The following is a 21050-nucleotide window of genomic DNA, read 5'->3' as shown; positions in this document are numbered from 1 at the left end:
GGCTCCTGGGGAAGTTTCAGACATGGCTGTATCAACAACGCTTGCTTCCAAGGTTGATGTGGTTTCTGATAGTGTATAAAGTCCAGCTTACAGCAGTGGAAGGAGTGGAACGAAAGATCATTGAGCACCTAAGAAGCTGGCTCCAAGTTTTACTCCAGTCGGGCTCTACATCTGGGCAACTACAACTACTCTGTCATCTCTCATTGCAGAGTTCAAAGTGGCAAATGCAGGTTTGCCTTCATCTTCAGAGATTCAAGAGACAACAAGGTCAGAGAAGTAGGTTAAAAACCACATCAGGCCAAGAGTGGAAGGACTCTAAATCACTGGTCCAAGAGAAAGGAATCTTTAAAATCCAACTTTATTCGAGCACCCTGTGCAGTCTGGGCATCACATGCTTCCAAAAATCTGGAAAAGTTTCACTTAACAAAGAGGAAAACCATGATCCAGGCAGAAATGAGAAATATGGAGGAGTACCAGAGGAAGTTAAGAGCAGTCAAGCTTACCTCCCAGGGCTCAGGGGCAACGTGGGTCAATCAACCCCAAGAGGAAGGTGACTTGGTGTCATGGTCCAGGAGAGTGGCTGTGTTTTTCCACGTTTCCACTGAGTCCCACCTCTGGGCGGAGCCCTCATCCACACGCCTGTCATGCTCATCTGTCTGTGATCCAGGATAATCAGCCATCAGTATTTAAGACCAGCGCATTCAACTTTTCTTCACCAGTTCGTCTCATGATCTACGTTAGTATTAGGCCTCCTTTGCATCTTGTGATTTCTCTTGTTCATGCTAACTTATCCTGTTCTCCTTGTGTTTCTAGTAGCTTCTCGGATTCACCATACTCCTCATTCGCACTTCTTTTCACTCACCTGGACGCTGGTCATCTCTGGAAATGCTAACCACTCCCTCTCATCTGTCTGGACACTCACCTGCCCAGTATTGCTTTTTCCTAGTCACCCTCCACTTGCTAGCAAAAGACCCTTGTTCAAGTTCCATGCCACACACGATTCCTGACCCTCGTTCGAGTTCCACGTGCCACCCACAATTCCTGTGTGTACTGTTTTCACTTGAGTTTAGTAAATAAAGTCCAGGTTGATCCCATTGCCCTTTTCTGAGTCTGCATTTGGGCTCTTTGACACTTGGGTTGACTTATGGAGGTTGGAGCCATCCAAATCTGCACAGCAGGGGCACGAGAGATGACCTAATGTGCAAGTTCTACAGGAACCCTGGCACATATTGTAACGTCGGGTTGCGTTTAGTGGTTGAGAGGAGGCGGCAAAACACTTAGCAGGGTAGCCAAAAGAATACACACTCACGCTGGCGTTGGGAATTCCACAGTGTGTTCTTTAATATACCTTCTCTTCATCAACCATATAAGCCCGGTTGAACGGCTGCAGCTTAACAAACATAGCGCACAGTGTTCGTACAACCCATAACGTTGCAAACAAAGGTGTCTGGAGAGGTAAAACATAAAATCCGTCCCTCCTCATGCACTAGCGTGTAAGCACATGTTCACACCATCACAGAGAGAGAGAGCAGAGCAGTGGCACAAACTGATGACACCATCAACCCTCGACTTGGGTGTCTTAAAGGGACACCACACCATAGTGGCTGTTACAATATCTTATTAGTGTACATGTCTGCTCTTAACCAAGGCAGATACAAGTGGTGCCATGACAAGGTACTGGCTGCACTCGCAAACGTCCTAGAGCAAGAGCCCATCCATACTTCTGTCCATCCAGCCATCTTCTTTTGTTTATCTGAAGTTGAGTCACAGTGGCAACAAGCTAGGCACAGAATTCCAGTCATCCTTTTCCTCAGCAGTGTTTTTGTAGTTCCTCCTGGGGGGGTCCAAAGACACCCAAAATTATATATATTGTGGATCTACCCCAGATGCCTGAAAAAAAATATAGGATGGTTGCGTATCCATGACTTTGCCTCTTTGGTCACTTACTCAAAGCTCATAACTGTAAATTGACCAGTAAAGTTTGACCTTCTGGCTTGGCTCTGAAACAATTTTTCAAAAATTCTTATGTTACTCCTTGTCTGCTTGATGGGACCAGCAGTTTTTACAGTTTGTTGCACCTCACCAATAAATAGTAAAATATGTCAGTCTTTTTGGTTATGGACACCTTGTCATATAAAGTAAGTGAGCTTGTTGCTGGCGTTACCTGTGAGTAGTTCAGCTCAGGATTAATTTTTATTAGAAGTTTGTATTTCACCAGTATGTCTCATTTTATTGTTTATTATTATTGTGTAGATGTGATATTGTATTGTGGCATACTTTCACTTTTGTTGCATATGTCATATTTATATTAATGGAAACAAATAACCAATTGTTAATAGCAGGAAAGCAGATATTAAATTATTTGGGCAATTAATAAATATATTAATACATTTTGGGCTTTCAAGATACTGATTACAAAGTAATGTACAGAAGAAAACTAAATACGTTAGACATCAGTACATCGACATCAAATGTAAAAAGATGGGTTCTGACTCGATTGACCACACTGATGAGCGTTAAAAACAAAAACATCTACAAGCCCAAGATATAAATGTAAAAATACACGAACAGTACAGAAGAGTATTCACCTGAGATGTAGAGCTATCTGCAGAGGGCTTCCCAGTGTGTACCTCATGGGAGCTGAAATCATCTCCAGACTCTCCTATTAGGGAGTACAAAGCTCCTATAACAGTGAACGCTCGTCTGTGAGCGGCAGCAGTCTGTTCTGAATAGCAGAGCAGGGTGACTCTTCACCTTTTAGTCATTGTGAATCACCAGTCATCTGCTCCTCAAGGTTGCTGTGCATGTGTGCGTGTGGGAGGCAGACGGGCCTGCGAAGGGGAGACACTGAATCAGCGCGGCGTCCTCAGAGCTTCCAGACTCTTGCAGCATCCACCATCAGAGCAGAGCGACTAAGACAATTGGGTGTTAGGTGGTGTTCACACAAATTAAGTGATCGTGACTGTGGTATTTAAAAACTGAGAAGAAATAACATTTAAGAGCTTTAAAATGCAACTTGCTCACTTCACTGCCTTCCACATGAAACTTAATATAGCTAATGTTTGCACATTTAGATACTGACTCCTCTTTTATTTTTTCTACTCGATGAAAAAATAAGACTCAGTGATTTGTTTTCACTGATTCCATTCAAAATACTGCATCAACAAAAATATTGTGATGCTATTTCATATTTTAGTATCTTTCTTTCTCTAAAATGTAGTTTTGCTTGCTGTGTGAAAAGACTGAAGGTTTACAGCTCCGTGAGGCTGAATACGGTAGATAAATGGCTTACTGCACTATCAAGCTAGGTCCCTGTTGGAGTGGCATGGAGTTTGTAGTCTAGCAGAAAAAAGCCAACTTCATCATCTTAGACTGCAGACAGCAAAAGTCTTTTTTCTGCTTTTTAAAGTAAAGTGTGCGTGTTAGTCCCCATAGGGAAATAGTTCCTCTGCATTTAACCCATTCACCCAGTGGGCAGCCACCAGTGCAGTGCCCGGGGAGCAGTGTGTAGGGACGGTACCTTGCTCAGGGGTACCTCAGGGTAGCCGTTCAGTGGAGTCGAACCCCCGACCTTCTGATCATGGGGCCACCACTCTACCTACTGAGCTATCCCTGCCCTGAAATAATTTCTGTGAGATGGAAGCCACTCCAGTCAAAAGTAGCATTGCAGAAACTGGTACTGGTCCACATAATAGTACTCAAAGCTCACTGATGCCACAGGGCAGAACAAAGAGTACAATTATGAGACAACAATAGTCTGAGTTCGCCCATGAGAGCAGAGGACCACTGGAGAGGCTGAATTGTATTAAGAGGATCAAAATTCACTGATCTGAAACACAAGATGGGACAGGACAATTGCAACACCTTCACATTCTGTTGTAGATTTGTTGATGTGCTGTTGCACAACCAGTTTCTGCCAAGTTTTAGCTGTCAGTCAGATAGGCTTACATGTCCTCCGGAGACCAAAGTATATTATACTTTGGTCTCCGGAGGAGTTCATGATTGACTTGGTGATTGCAAGGTGCCCAGGGACTGTGTCTGCAGAGAAAGGCCAGACTGTCACCTCTCTACCACCGTGCTGACAGTTGCTTTGTGCTGCTATGTTGTGTTTGATTTTCTCCAAGCACTGTGCATTAAGCCAAACATCTGCACTTTGTTCTTGTCTGCTCATTGTTCACAATGTCCCAGAAGTTCAGATGTAACTTCATTACGAAAAGAGTATTAGGGCCACATTTAGCCCCCCCCCCCCCCCCCAAAAAAGATTGTTTTCAGAATAAAATGAAAATTTCAAGAAAGAGACATTGAGGTCATAGTTTGAAAACAGGTTGAAAACATGGTGCAGAAAGCTGCATCTGGTCAGAACGACCTCCCCCCCCCAACTTGAAAGAGTTGGCCGGATTTGTAAAAACTGAAATATCCGGCAGTGTACAGATGCAAGGATGCTGATGGTTACACCCTTGTGCAATAAAGAGGATGATGAATCACAAGACACGATACGACAGACGATCATTTGTTTCACAAATTTATCTAAACAAAGCATTTTGTAGAGCGGGCCCCAACCCCTAAGCCACACACTGGTACTGGTCCGTGAGTCGTTTGGCGCCGGGCCGCGAGAGTTGAGGCTCGGGTGTGAAATTCATGTTTTTTATCGTGTTTTAGCATTATTTTTTAATCATTTTTATCTTTAACTCGGTTTCCCTGAGTCTTTTCCCGTATCTTTTTTTTTTTTTAGTACCGGTACAGGTTTTATTTTGTTGTATTTATCCGCAACACCTTAAAGGCCGGTTCGTGAAAATATTGTCGGACATAAACCGGTCTGTGGTGCGAAAAAGGTTGGGGACCGCTGTTGTAGAGGGTATAGGAGCCGTGGTAGTTGTTTGGCTTGAAACGACAACTGTAATCTCCACATTTTGGCTTTTTTCTCATTTGTTTTAGTTAACATGGAGCTAATACTCTGTCGTACTTCACAAACATAAGCTTCTTTTTTGAAGAGGCTCCTGAAAGTCCTTCAAACAAGCCATAACTGTTCAGTCTTTTCCTAATTGTGTTGTCTTGAATCTTAACATTTCGCATGCTAACTGAGGCCTGTAGAGTCTGAGATGGAGCTCCTGGGTTGTTTTTACAGTTTCTTTGAGCACTGCACTGTCTGAGATTAAGGTGAACTTACTGGGATGGTCACTCCTGTAAGACCGTGGCATTTATTTATTGATTTTTTTTTGACACAGCTGAATGTTTCAGACCAGTAAACTGTGAAAACTTCAGCTTTTACATCACAACTATTCAACTGCATTTAATTATCAACACCTGGCTGCTATGTACTGGCTTAGTTCCTTCGTTTTTCACAGAACTCTAAATGCACGTGTTGTGTTTAATCATCCTTTCAATTCAATTCAGTTTTATTCATATCGAGCCAAATCACAACAACAGTTGCCTCAAAGCGCTTTTTACTCAATGAAGTCCACAGAGAGAATTTTTTTAATCATTTCATTCAGTTTTATTACAAACAAAACAAAAAAGGAAAGAAAGAAAGAAAGAAAAAACGAGGAGATGCGTCATCATTGAAATGTTTTCACTGCCATTCATCATTTAATCGGCACCAACTACATACACAGTGACACAAAATACCCAGAAATCAACACAACGTTTTGGAAAGAGGACAAAGTAAAACCAGAAAAAATGAACTAAGTGATTGATTTGATGTAACATTTTAGTTCAGGGGTTGTAAAACATTTGTAAAATGGACTCTGACTACTTCCTGGGAAGAGTTAAATGTATGGGATAAATGAACTCCTGTCTACCATGATTTTTTTGTTTTGTTTGTTTTTTAGGCTTTTTAACGTAAAAGAGAGGATGTTGTAGGATTAACAGGTTGACATCAGGTTCTTAATTCATTTTAATGACTTTACATTTCTTTATTAAGGCTTTTTATTAAATGATGCGGTATATTAAGTGGAATTTTTCAGCATGACTGTATTTTTCCTAGAGTTAGATAGTATGCATTTTCATTTTGCTCATAGAAGCATTTAGGGTTACACATGTCCCGTTTTCTATACACGTACGTCATTTGCAAGCCCCAAATCTAAAATGGAAGCGAGGGGGGAGGAAAAAAAAAGTTTTCATGTAATATATCTACTTCTGAAGTTAGCTCAACTTCTTCGTTTACAGTCTTTCGTAATCATCGGACGAACATGGCGAAGAGGTGCACCGTGTGTCGCACATACTGTGTTGTTTTTCATAGTTTCTTGTTACAAAAAATGTCTTTTGGTAGAAGCTCTTTCTCAAATAGCAACGGCGAGAACAACAGCAACATCGACAACGACAATACTCATAATCGCGAGAGTGAAAACACAAGAGAACACGAATGAGCTGTTTAAATATGTAAATTACTGTATATCACAGGATTTTGTAGAACGAAAAAAGAAACTTGGAAATGAAAAAAATACAGAAAAAAAGGGTTGATTGAAGGGGGCACGGGGAGGGAAGGAAAGGAGGGAGGAGTGCTGAGGGTGGTCGATAGGATTTAATAACACTGACTTGCTTATGAAAGGTTATAAACATTCATAGGAGGTTTCTGAAAAACCTTTTTCTGGAACAAACCCCCCAAATACCTCAAAGCTCTGTACATAAACTAGGAACGAGGGGAAGCGGGAAATACTTTGTGGTCAGACGAGTCCTGAATATATGCATCATACCTTTCTGCGTGTGTTTTATCAGAACATGTACCATCAAAACAAAGTGAAGGTTAAAAAAAACAAAACAAAAAATGAAAGAAGAAGAAGAAGCCGGAGCTGTGCTTGGAGCTGCTTGGACTGAGACATCGGAGATTCAGCCTTTCTCTGAGAGTTAGAAACAGTATTAAAACGACTGTAGGCACAGCTTGACGTATATATATATTTTTCTTCCTTTCTCACGAGACAGCATTATTGTGATTAGAGCATGCTTCAGGAGGGGGGTGGGGGGTGGGGGGCAGATGGAGTGCAATGGCAGAAATGAGTTTAGTTTCACATGCAGCTTCCTGTCGTGGGTTATAGGAGCAGAAGGGGAGGAGGAGGAGGAAGAAGAAGGTTACATGGTCTACTTGAGAAATCTAAAAAGGTTTCTAGGGTTGAGGTGGGTTTAGCGTTGTGTTTGCGTGCGTGTGTGTGTGTGTTTATGCTTGCATTTGTGTGAGGTTAGAAGCATCCCTAAAGGAGGAGGAGGAGGAGGCCGCTGCGAGGAGGTCGTTTATGAGGAGTATAATGGTTTGAGGCAGACAAGAAAAGGTCACAGGAAGTTTTTTGAGACAAGTTGGACTGCGTGTACTGTCGGTGTGTGTCCGTGGACAGTAAGTGCACATGTGCGTGAGTGCTAATGTCCTCTGCATGTGTGTGTCTGTGTGTGACTTGAGCTTTTTAGGGAGTACCAGCCAGCAGAGTAACATTTTCGAGGACTTCTGCGTGTATGCGTGCGTATGTGTCAAAGAAAGGAACTACAATCACTAGCGGGTCAACAAGTTCACCCTCAGTCAGTCAATTACTTTGTGATGTGGAGCTCAGCGACGCTGGTTTCACCGCCAGAACTTTCTAGGAGAGAAATCAAAGGTGTCTTTGCAGCAGACGGATTTCAGTGTGTGAGTGTGAGCGTGTATGCGTGTCTGTGTGGTTTAGTCGTCGATACAGATGACCTCTCCGCTGCGCTGCTCCCGCCGGTTGACTAGCAGCTCTGCTTCCCGCTCCTTCTTTACAGACATGGGAGGCCCGTTCAGCACTGCCGGATGGTGACGGTGGGGGGAGAAAGAGACACGAGTTCAGTTTAAGCAATTCGGCATGAAAAGTCTTTTCTGTGACGGATACATCTGACTTGAAGCCTTGTGCTCGTTCCTAACTCGATGCAGAAAAAGAAAAGCAGATTCTTGTGTTATTGAAAGTGTCGACAGGTTTTACCTTCAATAAATCACTGTGATTTGGGTTAAAAGTGCATTCTGGATGCGGGGCTGTTGGAGAAAGAGAGCGATATGTCTTTTCGACACAAAAACAGTAAGAGGGCACTGCTCTTCCAAATCATTAAGAGGGGAGTTGTGGTGGGTGCCTCCGAGCCAAGGGAGAAGCTTCCACATTATAAACGAAGCGTGCAACGGCGACACCAAAGTGCCAAAAACTGCAGTTCCTGGACTTTCTACGGACAAACTCAACACCATTATAAAGGATGTTTTGGGACTGGCACAGTGCAATGCAATCCACAGTTTTGCTCTCTATGGATGGTTCCCTCTTTATGCCAACTGTGAAGTTGGTTTAGGTTTTTATAACTCGTACAAGGCTTTTTAAGGTAAGCTAAAGACCCTGCAAGAATACAGGGAAAACCCCCAGGTAGGTGCTTTCTATCCGGTTGTTCAGTGATGACGCGACGAATCCTACTTCCAGGCCTAAAGTAGTCTGCATTTAATATGGCTTTTGTGTTGTTAACATGTTTAATGTTATGTATTTTCTTCTATTTAATCTCAAAAAGCTCCTAAAACAGTCAGTGATCACTGTTGACCTTCCTCGGCTTTTATTACCACTAATCATTTATTTAAGCTCAGTTTTTAAAACCTTAGGATGTAACTACAGCCCAGCCCATGCAGCAGTATATGAATGGCTAACCTCGTATTGTGGATGGATTATCTCAGTTGTTCTCCTGGCTGAAGTTTGGTCCTTTTACAGCATCCTGCCATGCGATTACATTTGTTCCTGACCACCGAGAACACTCACGTTAACTTTTATCGAGTGGAAAAAAAGTTGGCTTGTTTATATTATGCTAACATAGCTGTGTCGCTAGCGGTCACGTAGCACATCATTATATAGCAGCTAGCCCAACTTCAGTAACCCTACAAACGTCACTGCTGTTTAGTTTTCTGTCTTCATTTATGCTGGAAGTGATAACAGAGCTGTACGTTTTAATTTGTTTCCAAAACCCCACAGTCAGGACATGCTATATTGTATTTAGATAGAAGCTAGCGAGCTAACTCCCTGCTAACTTCTAACTCCGTTAAATGTTATAAATTCCGTTTTCATGGATGCCTGGATGTTAAACTCAAATGTTACACCTGGTAGAGCAGAACGCTGATCATTTTATTAAAGATGAAAGACTTCAGACAGTTTTTCAACTCTCAGTAATGCCATAGTGATCGTTTGATATATGGACCTGCAGCGGAGTTTAGGCCCAGACACGGCTAGTGACGTCAGACTGAACAATCGGATAGTTCTCTGGTTGAAAATATCTTGTTGATGTCAGAGTTCAGAGGAGAATGGCCAGACTGCTTTGAGCTGATAGGAAGGCAACCTAACTCAAATGACCACTTGATACAACGAAGGTACAGAGAAGGACAAATCTAATGCAACTCCTCTCTACTAAGAACAGGAAACTGAGTCTCAATTTCTGCTGCAACATTGAATCAGCCTTGAATCAGTGGTCCAGATCGGTCCCCTAGTACCAACTGAGCATCATTTAAACACCAAAATCTGGACCAAAATCTCTGACGGATGTTTCCAGCACCGTGTTGAAACTGTGCCACAAATAATTAAAGCAGCTCTGAAGGCTAAAGGGGATCCAGCCCATTAGGTAAGCTGTACCTAATGATGTGTGGTGAGTGTGTATAAGTCAATGTTTTGCAACATGGTGCAATTCAAAATCTTACAAACAGCAATTTTCATTCTATTGCGGGGCGATCATGGCTCAAGAGTTGGGAGTTCGCCTTGTAATTGGAAGGTTGCCGGTTCGAGCCCCGGCTTGGACAGTCTCGGTCGTTGTGTCCTTGGGCAAGACACTTCACCCGTTGCCTACTGGTGGTGGTCAGAGGGCCCGGTGGCGCCAGTGTCCGGCAGCCTCGCCTCTGTCAGTGCACCCCAGGGTGGCTGTGGCTACAATGTAGCTTGCCATCACCAGTGTGTGAATGCGTGTGTGAATGGGTGGATGACTGGATATGTAAAGCGCTTTGGGGTCCTTAGGGACTAGTAAAGCGCTATATAAATACAGGCCATTTTTTACCATTTCTATTTTTTGGCGAATAAGTCCCACCCAAGTGTGATTTTTAATACTTTTAATGAGAAAACTTGCATAATACAGTACATCAATATATCATTTTACATATCCAGTATCAAGTTTGTTTACAATATTGACCAAACCTCAGAATGCATAACTATTAACCTGGACAGAGTGAGGCCAGCAATGAGTAAACACACACTTTATCCACAAGCACGCACACGGTCACACAAGGACACAGATGCACACACGCACAAGCACACATAAAAATTAAGTTTTTTGCACAGCTGGCCAGCAAAAGGATCTGTGCTTCCCACATTTGCGCACCATCATGAATCTGCTCAGGGAGTACAACGGGGAGTTTAGCGCTCCTTTCGAAACAAGGCCAAGAATGGACCAAAAGAGGTCTGACTTGCGCCACAGGGAAAGAAGTGCCATAACACCCCTGTGCAGATCAAAGATGTCATACGAAGTGTATTGAAGTGAAGACGTTTGGTGGGGGTGGAGGGGTGTTGAAGCCGTGTGCGTCTGTCTGAAACCAGAGGGGGGGACCGCTTATGGGGAAACGTATGGCATTTCGCCAGTGGAGGCCAACAGAGGAGATCAAGAGAATGAGCCAGTAGAGAGTTAGTGTGTGGGACAAGCAAAATCTGATAAGAACCAAAACAAATCGAGGTAAAGACTGGGTGAAAGAGCAGGAGAAATGAGGAGTTGCATAAAAAAAAGAAAAGCTGCAGAAGACAGAAGACTGTTCAAATAATGAGAAAACACTCTCTCTTTAATGTTCTTACAGCAAATCACAGTACGCCTTAAAAATCTTCAATTCATAATCTTTAATGAAGGAGTCATCAAATCAGAACAACAACTCTGGTTATTGTGTTTTTTAGAAATCGGTACTTAATGAGTGCACCTCGTGGCAGAGTTGCGCCATGTTTGGACACCAGGGACTCACAGGAATGGACCAATGCTTGTTGTTTCTGATTTTATCTCAGTGAGAACAGCCTCACTGCTGGCTGTTTACTCTTCGCTTCCTGCTGGCGCTCTTTCACTTTAAAAGCACTGCCATGGCAAAAAAGCAGGGAAATCTTTACTATTAATTAGTCACATAAACCCAAAACACGTGGATGTCCCAAAGTCCTTTTTTTGTTGTTGCTGTTTTTGATTTTGAGCTTTGCTGGTAAATGCTGAATGCTGCGCCTGGTCGCACTGGTGGAATTTGTCCGATTTTATAAGTGTGAAAACAATCACCGTGAGATAATGCTGCCAAAAAAAGCCAAAGGAAAGTCATTAAATATAACCATTAAAGGTAATTAAATGCTCGACATCTGAATCTTTAATTTGAAAAAAGGTCTACCCAACAACAACATTTCAGGTTTCACCTGCTGAAAAATGGGACTCAGTTCTAAAGATTAAGGACTCTGAACCCTCACAAACCCACAGCACCTCTTCAGCAGGGCCCAAAAAAGGCATTCAAGGTAAAGAAGGAGTGGAGATAAAACAGGAGGAGAAATTCAATGAAGCACTTGTACTATACCAGATAAAGATTCCCTCAGCGATGTCTGCAACAGTGTACATGTCTTTCTGCTGCCAAAGTAACTCTATCTATCTACTCAAGCTCCTCCCCTTCCCAGCCCCCCCAGCGTTGTGTGCAAGCTCTCAGAAAAGCCATCTTCTCCTCAGCCTGAAACTCTGGACTGAGCTGGATGGTGCATCTGAAATCTAAAAGGCAGTAAAAATGATTCCTGGCCAACATGTCAGTCTGTGTCTCTCCCTTGTAGGTCCTGCCTACTCTTTGATAGAAGTGAATGCTGCCAGGTTGGCAAGAAAAGCAGCATTTTTTTCCCCTCGCTGAAAAGCTTTGCGTGAGTGCATCAATACAAAAACCTCTCACCAAGAACAACCCTGTGTCTCTAAACTGTCAACTTTTCAGGAAGTAAAAAAAGAAGAAAAACAAAACAAAACACAAAAACGCGGGCTTGTTTTTTAGAAATCTATAGAGCCCAACTGAGAGAGAGAAAGAGAGGAAAAGTAAGACGTGCATGTAGCAGGAGGTTCACATACAACTGAGAACGAAGAATATGCTTCTGGAGGTACAAATCGTAAAATCGAGCTCTGAAACTGTGAGTGGTTTTATTTATAGGCTAGAGAAAGGACATCCCCACTCCAGAAAATTGTCAGGAAATAAAGATTATCCCCCAAAAAACATATTGGTAAATTATTCTTTACGTATCCTTCGTGACCCTGAATCTTTTTCTATTCTCAGTCTTACTAATACCTGAAGCCTCACAAATAATTTCTAAACCTCCCTCAGGTGGCTGTGACAAGGAGGTAGAGCAGATCATCTACTAATGGGAAAGCTGTTGGTTCGATTCCTCGGGCAAAATACTGAACCTCAAGTTGCTCCTGATGTAGTCATCAGAATGTAAATATGTCGGCTACAAAGCGCTTAGATGTACAAAAAAGAGGTTGTGTGAATACAAGTAGAGCAGAAAAGTGCTATATAAGAATCAGTCCATTCAAATGAATGTGACTGCCATGTTATCTGACTATTAATACAGACAGCAGCCTAATGTCTCCAAACACATATTTGTGTTAAGATGTAGACTCTTTCCAAGGTAGAAGATATTTGATACTGGAAGCTTTCTGGCCTTCATTTGTAGTTTGCTTGTCCAGAGTTTAATGATTAACCACATGTGAGCAGGCTTCAGCTGCTCACGGGCGCAATCTGTGTTAAGATATCATCAGCCGATATTAGCTAATTGACAATCGAACGATATCGACATTTATAACGGCTGATAAATTTTAAAAAAGAAATGGAAGAACCATCATTAGCCATCACTGACGTTGCATAGTTTTCCCACCAGAGGGCCTTCTGCAACATCCCTTTTGGCAATCCGGTCGTTAAGTGATGACGTGACGAATCCTACTTCCGGGCCTAAAGTAGTCTGCGTTTAATATGGCTTTTGTGTTGTTAACATGTTTAATATTATGTATTTTCTTCTATTTGATCTCAAAAAGCTCCTAAAACAGTCAGTGATCCCTGTTGACCTCACTCGGCTTTTATTACCGCTAATCATTTATTTAAGCTCAGTTTTTAAAACCTTAGGATGTAACTACAGCCCAGCCCAGTATATGAATGACTAACTTCGTATTGTGGATGGATTATCTCAGTTGTTGTCCTGGCTGAAGTTTGGTCCTTTTACAGCATCCTGCCATGCAATTACATTTGTTCCTGACCACCGAGAACACTCACGTTAACTTTTATCGAGTGGAAAAAAAAGCTAGCTTGTTTATATTATGCTAACATAGCTGTGTCGCTAGCGGTCACGTAGCACATCATTATATACCAGCTAACCCAACTTCAGTAACCCTACAAACGTCACTGCTGTTTAGTTTTCTGTCTTCATTTATGTTGGAAGTGATAGCAGAGCTGTACGTTTTAATTTGTTTCCAAAACCCCGCAGTCAGGACATGCTATATTGTATTTAGATAGAAGCTAGCGAGCTAACTTCCTGCTAACTTCTAACTCCGTTAAATGTCATAAATTCCATTTTCATGGATGCCTGGATGTTAAACTCAATTGTTACACCTGGTAGAGCAGAACGCTGATCATTTTATTAAAGATGAAAGACTTTAGACAGTTTTTCAACTCTCAGTAATGCCATAGTGATCGTTTGATATATGGACCTGCAGCGGAGTTTAGGCCCAGACACGGCTAGTGATGTCAGACTTAACGACCGGATAGGTTTTCAGAACGCTACAAACAACAACCAGCGGATCTGAGCAGACTTCGGGCAGAGCGTAAATGAATAACTAGTGCGAGTGAAACCTGTTCATGTTTCGTGTATCTGAAAAAAAATAAATAAATCAGCCGATATATCGGATTTTTACATCACAGACATTAGTATCGGTGTTGATCCTATATATCAGTCAGGCACCCGGAGGAACATGTTTCCTAAAATGCAGTCTCATAAAAATCAGCTCATGACTAACGATAGCTTAGCTGTTTTATTAGCTTTAAAATGCATCCACTCCTGTAAACATGAAGTCTTGAGCTACAAAGTTGTGAAATTATGGAAAATGTCCCTCAGTGGTGAAGACACTGTAAGTGCACTATTCTGTCATTTTAGCTCTGTTCCACCACGATCACTCGCTGCTCCCGGGGATGGGCAGGATGCATATATTGTATTTATTTTCTCTGAAAACAGCTGCCTGCAGCTGGAAACAGTCTTGAGAGCAGTCACTGAACCAAAACAGAGCTAAACCGAAAGGTGCTAAAATACTCCCGACTGCTGAGCCGGACGATATGTGTGCACTTCACACGTACAACATATTAATGCCATCTTTTCTTTAGATAGAAAATACCAACGAGAGCTTCAAGTCATAGTTTTGCTTATTTTAGACTGAATTGCAATCAGGATAACAGACTTTAAGGTATATACTGACTGATCTAAGATGTTTAGCTTATTTTCTAAGAGCAGAAAAACATATTTGAACAAAATACTTTAATATTTCTAGTAAGCTATCCAAAGTCGTACTGACATCAAACAGGCATGTCAAACAGTTGGCACAAATCACACACATTCACACTCATTTCTTAACCTACAGACATGCACGACATTCTCATTGCAGGCCGCACTGCTACCACACTTCTCCGGTCATTAAGTCCTTTAAACTCAAAGGGAAATACCACTCAGTTTTAGCTGAAAGCAATCCAAATTCATTGCTTTTTCCCTTTAGATACGAGGCAGAATGGTTCATCTCTAGGACGTCACACAGCGCGCACACCAAGCTGGAAAAACGATGACATGGTCCAGAATGTTTTATTTTCTCGGGGTTCAGGGGACATTTTCCAGCGTGGAATCCATCACGCTGTCACAGCGAGGAAACTCAAAGAACAAAAAAAGAAAAAAACGCCTTCAAAGAGAGTCTCCCTTTTTTCTTCGATGACAGATTACAGTCTTCATCTTTTGGGAAGAGCCGCTCATAAATTATGATCTTTTGTATTTTTCAGTGATTAGGCTTAAAAACAGGAAATGTAAGTACTTCATTAGAGTGATATTCCCCTTCAAGTGACCCCCCCACTCCCCCCCAAAGAAAACGGGTGCAACAGTAAGTATGCTTTCTAATACAGTACATGTCTTTGCTGTCCATCAGTTTGGGTTAGAGCTGCCAACCGCTGGACAAAGGCATCGTCTCAGTTTTTACATCTATGCTTCTTGTTTGGACTCAGGAATGCGAGAGAGGGCAAGAGAGTCCATGGGAAGTCGTGTTTTATACTTAGAAAACTTTTTTCTTCTTCTTTTTTTAAACTTTCGCCCCTCGATTTTGTTGTTTTTTCTTTGCAAGATAATCTCGGTCCACTTTATCTCGCTCGCTCTATTTTGAGTTTGGGTTTCATCTGCCTATACTCAGCAGATAAATTCACTTGTTTGCAGGTTTTACAGGTTGTGTGCGAGTTCCAGAGCTTGTAATATATATGCATATCTGAGCGTGTTCGACTGAGAAAGAGAGACGGAGGAGTTGAAGACTGCGGAGGAATGAGGGAGTACGGGGTCAGATCGAGGGGACAGCCTTGTTCAGCCAGCCGGCGAATGAAAAATTGATCCGGAGGGAAATCTTTTTCTTGTCTCAGAGGGAGAAATAGAAGAGCTAAAGAAGTCTGTATAGGGAGGAATTAAACGAAAAAAAGATCCTCTTTTGTTGCATTGTTTTTTCTTTTTATTCGGCGTCTAATTTAGAGTTTTTGAAATCCTGTGATTGCATTAAGCAGCTTTCCCAATCCCACCCCCATTCTTTTTGGCCAAGGCCTTCAAAGTAAGGTTCGTTTGTTCCAGATAAGTACTCTCTCTTTTTGTCTCTGCCCCCACCACCCCCACCACCCCCCGGGCATCATTAGTGCTTGATCTCAAGGCCAGATTTTCACCTCTCCCTTGTTATTTTGGACTCACTCCTTATGCAGTTGATTGCTTGTTTTCTTTAGTGGATCAAAGTGCCGCCGCTACTTTTCTTTTCACATTTCATGTCCGCTTGTTTTGTGTTTTTTTCCTTTCTGCCTCCCATCCTTATTCAATCCATCCAGCGATCTTTTCTTCTCCCTTTATATCCCTCACATTCCAGCTGTGTCAAAGTGCTCTATCCTTGGATCCTTTTTGGAAACGCTCTCATGCATTCGGCTTCTCGTCTCATTTTTGTTACATTCCACGATTGTTTTTCCATCCAAACGTCGCCCTGTTTTTATTGTTTTAGTGTTCACCTCCCCGCTTTTGCCCCTCAGGGTTTCTTTGGTCGCCCGTTGCGCGGCAGGTTCTCCACTGTGTTGCTGAGGCGGTACTTGACGATGATGCTGTGCACCGTGGATTTAGGCATCCTCAGCTCCTGCCCGATGGCCCCCTCTGACTTTCCGTCCTTCCAAAGGTCCACCACACGCTGCCGCTGCACCACATCGTGCTCCTTGGTCTTCTGGCAAACGCTGGCAGCGGTTGGCCCTCCGGTGGCTCCACCAGCAGCTCCCCCGGTGGCCCCAGCAGCGGCGGCGGCTTCTGTGGGGGCAGACAAGCGGCAGACTGTAGTGGAGGCTTGGAGAGGGGAGAAGGATAATGTGACACTTAACTGGTCCCTGTAGGGATTTGCTCTTTTAGTTTGCCTCCCTCCTCTCTGTGGGGGGGGAGGTCGGAGGTCAGGGGAGAGCTACCGAAGCTGGAGTGGTGGAGGGGTGGGGGGAGCTGAGGTTCAGTGTCCTGCTCAAGGACACTTTAGCAGGATGGGTACTTGCAGACACGCGTGCTCCACTCCATCTGTTTAATGTTTACGCCTCTAAAGGATGAAGTCTGGTCTAATGTGTGGGACTCCTTCTAGCACAGATGTGTAGCGTCCTGATGGCAGAAACAGGCTCTCCAGAATGCAACTCGAGTTATTGTGCAAATGCTGACAGACTGCCACGTGTGAGACATCACCAAACAATCCTTCGTCAGAGCATTGTTACGTTTTGTTGCGCGGTTCACAGAGTGCAGCTAAAGTAGTAGATGTGCACTTAAAGTGCCACAGCCCGAGTATTTTTGGACATGTTTTGTGTACTCAAGTGTGGGAGCTTCTCTTGGGGAAGTGCGCTGTTAATGGAGGGGGGGGGTCGCAGAATCAGAGAATTGTTATTTTAACTCCGTCCATTTCTCCAGCTCACTTTTTTTCCCTCCCCCCCTCCCCCTTTCGGCCTCAATCTAAAAAGGTCACGACGCAGCGCAACCCTAATCAAGACCGTAAATGTGGTCTCATTTGCTGCATGCTTGTGCCCCGCTGCGGTGCTCGAGACTGCAGCCCCCAGGCCCACGCTCAGCTTCAGCTGCAGTCTCGCCACGAAAAGGCCCCCGGTGAGCAAAAAGAAACCCCCACGAAGCAACACAGCACGCGTGTGACTATTTCTGAAGCAGCCGGTGCTCGGCCCAGCCCTCTGCCAGTTCACAAGTCACAACACGAGGTTTAAACAACCAAACTCGTGCGGCTTTGGTCCCTCTCAAAATACCTTGGTAGAAAGTCCGAATGTTTTCTTGGCACGGGCCGAACCCAGACAGCCTGAGCATAATGACATTTTCAGAGATAGGCCCTGGCTCTCGAAAAAGCAATGCTTTTGACAGATGTCTCAGTCTGCAATTACAAAAAAAAAAAAAAAAAAATCAAGATACACCGAGCGAGAGGGACAGGAGAAAGCACTTGGAGAGAGAGAGAGAGAAAGCTGGCTATTGCGGTTTTTAGAGCTAAAGCTATTGGGGAATATCAGGTTTTACCAGTTATCTCTGCCACATCGCCGCTATCTAAACATCTCCAAACACGAATGCACATGCAGAGCAGAGAGCGCGTCTGGAGAGCACATGCTGTTACCAAACTAATTACGAGAAAATACATTCTGGAAAAACTGCCAGCGAGCCCTGACAGACTGCAGACGAGGAGAGCTGGACAAGAAGTCAAAATAAAATAGATTTTTCTTTTTCTCTGCTTTTTTAACTCTTAAGCCCTTAACTCAATAAGTAATTAGAGCCACGGCAGGACCCAAGAAGAGAAAATAAACAGGCTCCTTGGGGCAGGTTTGATAGCGCTCCGGCTGTGCTTTATCGTTGCACAATGTGTCATTAGATCCCATAAGTGCTGAGCTGAGTATTGAGGTTTCGAGGCCGGACATGTTAAGAGATGAGAACGCCTTAATATAGCAGCGCAGCACGCTCGTGTTTGATTTGGGTAATGTCTATTTCAGGTGTCTATCTGGCAGCCACATCAGAAAGCTCTGCTGCAGATGGTTTTTTCCGATACGGACTCCTTTCTGGATTTTTAAGGTTTCACAACTAAACCTGCTTAGGGGTGAGGGGGGAGATAAAGTGACTGTTCAGAGTGCCTAAAAGGGCGCTGCTTTAGAAGCCATCAGGTAGCTCTTTCAGTCACACGACACGGCATTAAAATGAAACCCAAGACTCGAGCAATGATCCGAAATCTACGCGTAATGCAAAGACATCCTGAAATACCCGATTCCCCAGGCACGCTCATTTCAGCGAGGCCTCTGCAATATTTTTCCATTTTCTTTTGCCTAATCTTTTTCCACAACAACATAACCATATATAGCTGGAATTCCTTAAATGACATCTTTAAAAATAGGAGCAGCACTTTGGACCGGTTTTGTCCATCAACAGCGCACGTTGCCAAGTAATCAAGTTCTGATCTCTGCGGCCAGATCTGGGCTTCTCCGTCGGGGTGTCTCGGAGGCTGGAGTTGGCGCGCACCCTTTCAAATATGAAACTATAAAAAGTGTGACCGGTGGGATTTGTCTGCTTCTGTTTTCTCACAGGTTTCTTTTGCCAGAGCAGATGGTATAAAAACAAGGAGGACATTAAACAGTGAAAATGAATGGCTCAGTCACGCTAGAGAAAAAAATATGACAGCAACCTCCTTGAGCCTAGGAAAAGTCAGCGGTTGCCCGGTGATTGGATTTTATTTTTTTTTTCACATCTGGAAACTCGTTAGAAGTAGAAGCAACTACCAACAGACTAACCTCAGGGCAACAACTTTCAGTTTGAAGTCGATTGCACAGGATGCCTGGTTGGAGGCAACCTGTCTCCAAACAATTGCAGCCTGACTCAAACAGATTGGAGGTTAGCCAGCAAGACATCAACCTGAGTCAGTCTGCACTGATAAGCTCAACTCGTGTGCAATGCATCTCTTTGCAATAGGGGACTTGACTCAACGCATCTGCATAGTACTTATATTCCTATATAAAAGAAAGCCTTTCTGAGCACCTGTGATATTTTACAGTTAAACTGCTGTTCTGCAGTAACTATGTCACTATCTGTGGAGAAATGTCTGAATTTCTCTTTGGATGTCAGTAGTTAATGTGAATTTCTGAGTATGCAGACTGCAACAGATTTGCAATGTTCACTGTTTCCACCGTTAATGATCATATTATCACAAACAGGTTGAATGTAACTGTCAACTTAATCCAATTTAATCACAAACCAATGCAAACTGATTTGGTTTTCTTTCTGTTTTATTGCTGCCCGACTCACTAAAGTTTCTCTGAGGATAGCAACTGACTGCAAGTAGCAAAAGCCCAGGTTCCCATCTTTGAAGCAGCTATTTGAAAGGCAACAAGACTGAAAGCAATTACAACCATTCATTCCTCAGTGTGACTGTAGCGTAAGGACTAAACCCAGTTAGTGATGCAGTTTAGCAAAAATAAGAACGCTAAAAACTGTTGCAGCAGATTCTGAGATTTAGCCACTAGTAATCAGTAGCATGGGTGAAGCACTTCCCATAATGCAACACAGTACCATCTTTTCATTATACCCTTCATGCCTGGTTAATTACTATAGCTTTCAAGAACTCTTGAAAGCACTTTCTCTTTGCTTTCTATTTTGAAGCGAGCTGAGACTAAAAGATAGTTGTCTGTCACGCTGATCGCTGTGTCAGATTACACAGAGGCATAAAATCCTGCCACTTTATGACTGACAGACATGACAGACTGCACCCGCTGAGTCACGCTTGTCATCCATCAAAACATGTGTGTAAAGAGGTGCTAGCTTGTAATTTCCAGGATAGCAAGGAAAGGAAAAGGAACAGAAGATGGCAGCTGAAGCAGTCATTATAATATTGAGTTCTGACCACACAGGCAACATAATTCCTCTTTTGCATTGTCATGTACAGAGCTCAGCGGTAGAAAAAAATATCTCGACAGCTGGAAAAAGCAATCTGAACCGAAGGGAACCGTCGTGGATGACACCAACACATTTTTAACATGCTAGAGCGACACTACAGGAGGCTGTCAGGCATGGAGCCTCGGTTTTAGTCCGTAGGCGAACAGACGGCCCACATCGTCTGGATCGGCCCACGATCGCAGCGTTATCATGTAGTCTGAACCTGGCATTAAATCAGCTCTCCTCAGGCCAAGAGCAGCTGGTGTATAAAAGTGCACTAAAGTTTTCAGTGAATGTTTGGCATGACTGAGTAACTAGACGCCGTAAAGTGTGTGCGCTCAATACAGCTCGTTGGCACGTTTTTACAAATCTGTAGATTTTGCAAACGGTGCCTGCTCCGAGCCTGAAAACAAAAGCAGAACTTTGGCCACATCGTGAACAGAATTTAGAATTTGAAACCAAGGTGGAGTCTTGAGAAATATCAGCGTGCGACTGCTGATAACAAGAAAATTATGAGTAAGTAAGGTAAAAAACACAAAAGGAGCCACCAGAGCGAACAGATCTGTTTACAAATGACACTGGTTAACAGATTTGTTTTGAGTTCTGCTTCATGAGACGTGGAAAAAACTGCACGGTGGTTGTTTTTCTTGGCTTTTAAAAGATGACTGTCTGTGATTGTAAGGCAGCATTTGCAGTCATTCATTCAGACAATGACTCGGAGCAGCTCGGAGCGGCAGGAAGAGATTTGACTGAAAATGATAAACTGAGAGAAGCTCAACAGCAATGAGTTACCTGCGACCATAAACTCTGAGCTCATTTTAAACCTGTGCGAAGTGTGAATTTGCACAACCCCGACCACAATGATCCCTTTGACATCACCAG

General features: G+C 43.2%; 1 protein-coding gene across 3 annotated transcripts in view; it reads right to left on the bottom strand.

The window, feature by feature from the left end:
* Positions 1–5554: 5554 nt before the first annotated feature.
* chd3 (chromodomain helicase DNA binding protein 3) overlaps positions 5555–21050 on the bottom strand; it is a 57274-nt gene continuing 41778 nt past the window's right edge. For 2 of the 3 annotated variants that reach the window (XM_085349538.1, XM_085349539.1), the window contains exon 40: positions 15888–16538. In XM_085349538.1, coding sequence (XP_085205664.1) covers positions 16270–16538 — 269 coding nt within the window. In that variant the 3' untranslated portion in view covers positions 15888–16269. Of the gene's footprint in view, positions 7747–15887; positions 16539–21050 lie in introns of those variants that run through there. The other variant, XM_085349541.1, reaches the window with a different exon arrangement.

This window comes from Diplotaxodon limnothrissa, linkage group LG3, assembly GCF_057381915.1.
Source record: "Diplotaxodon limnothrissa isolate DT_005_m linkage group LG3, D_limnothrissa_male_GT1.1, whole genome shotgun sequence".
NCBI classification, from domain to species: domain Eukaryota; kingdom Metazoa; phylum Chordata; class Actinopteri; order Cichliformes; family Cichlidae; genus Diplotaxodon; species Diplotaxodon limnothrissa.
Note: the sequence above shows the minus strand (reverse complement) of the source record. Positions and strands in the feature narration are given on the sequence as shown.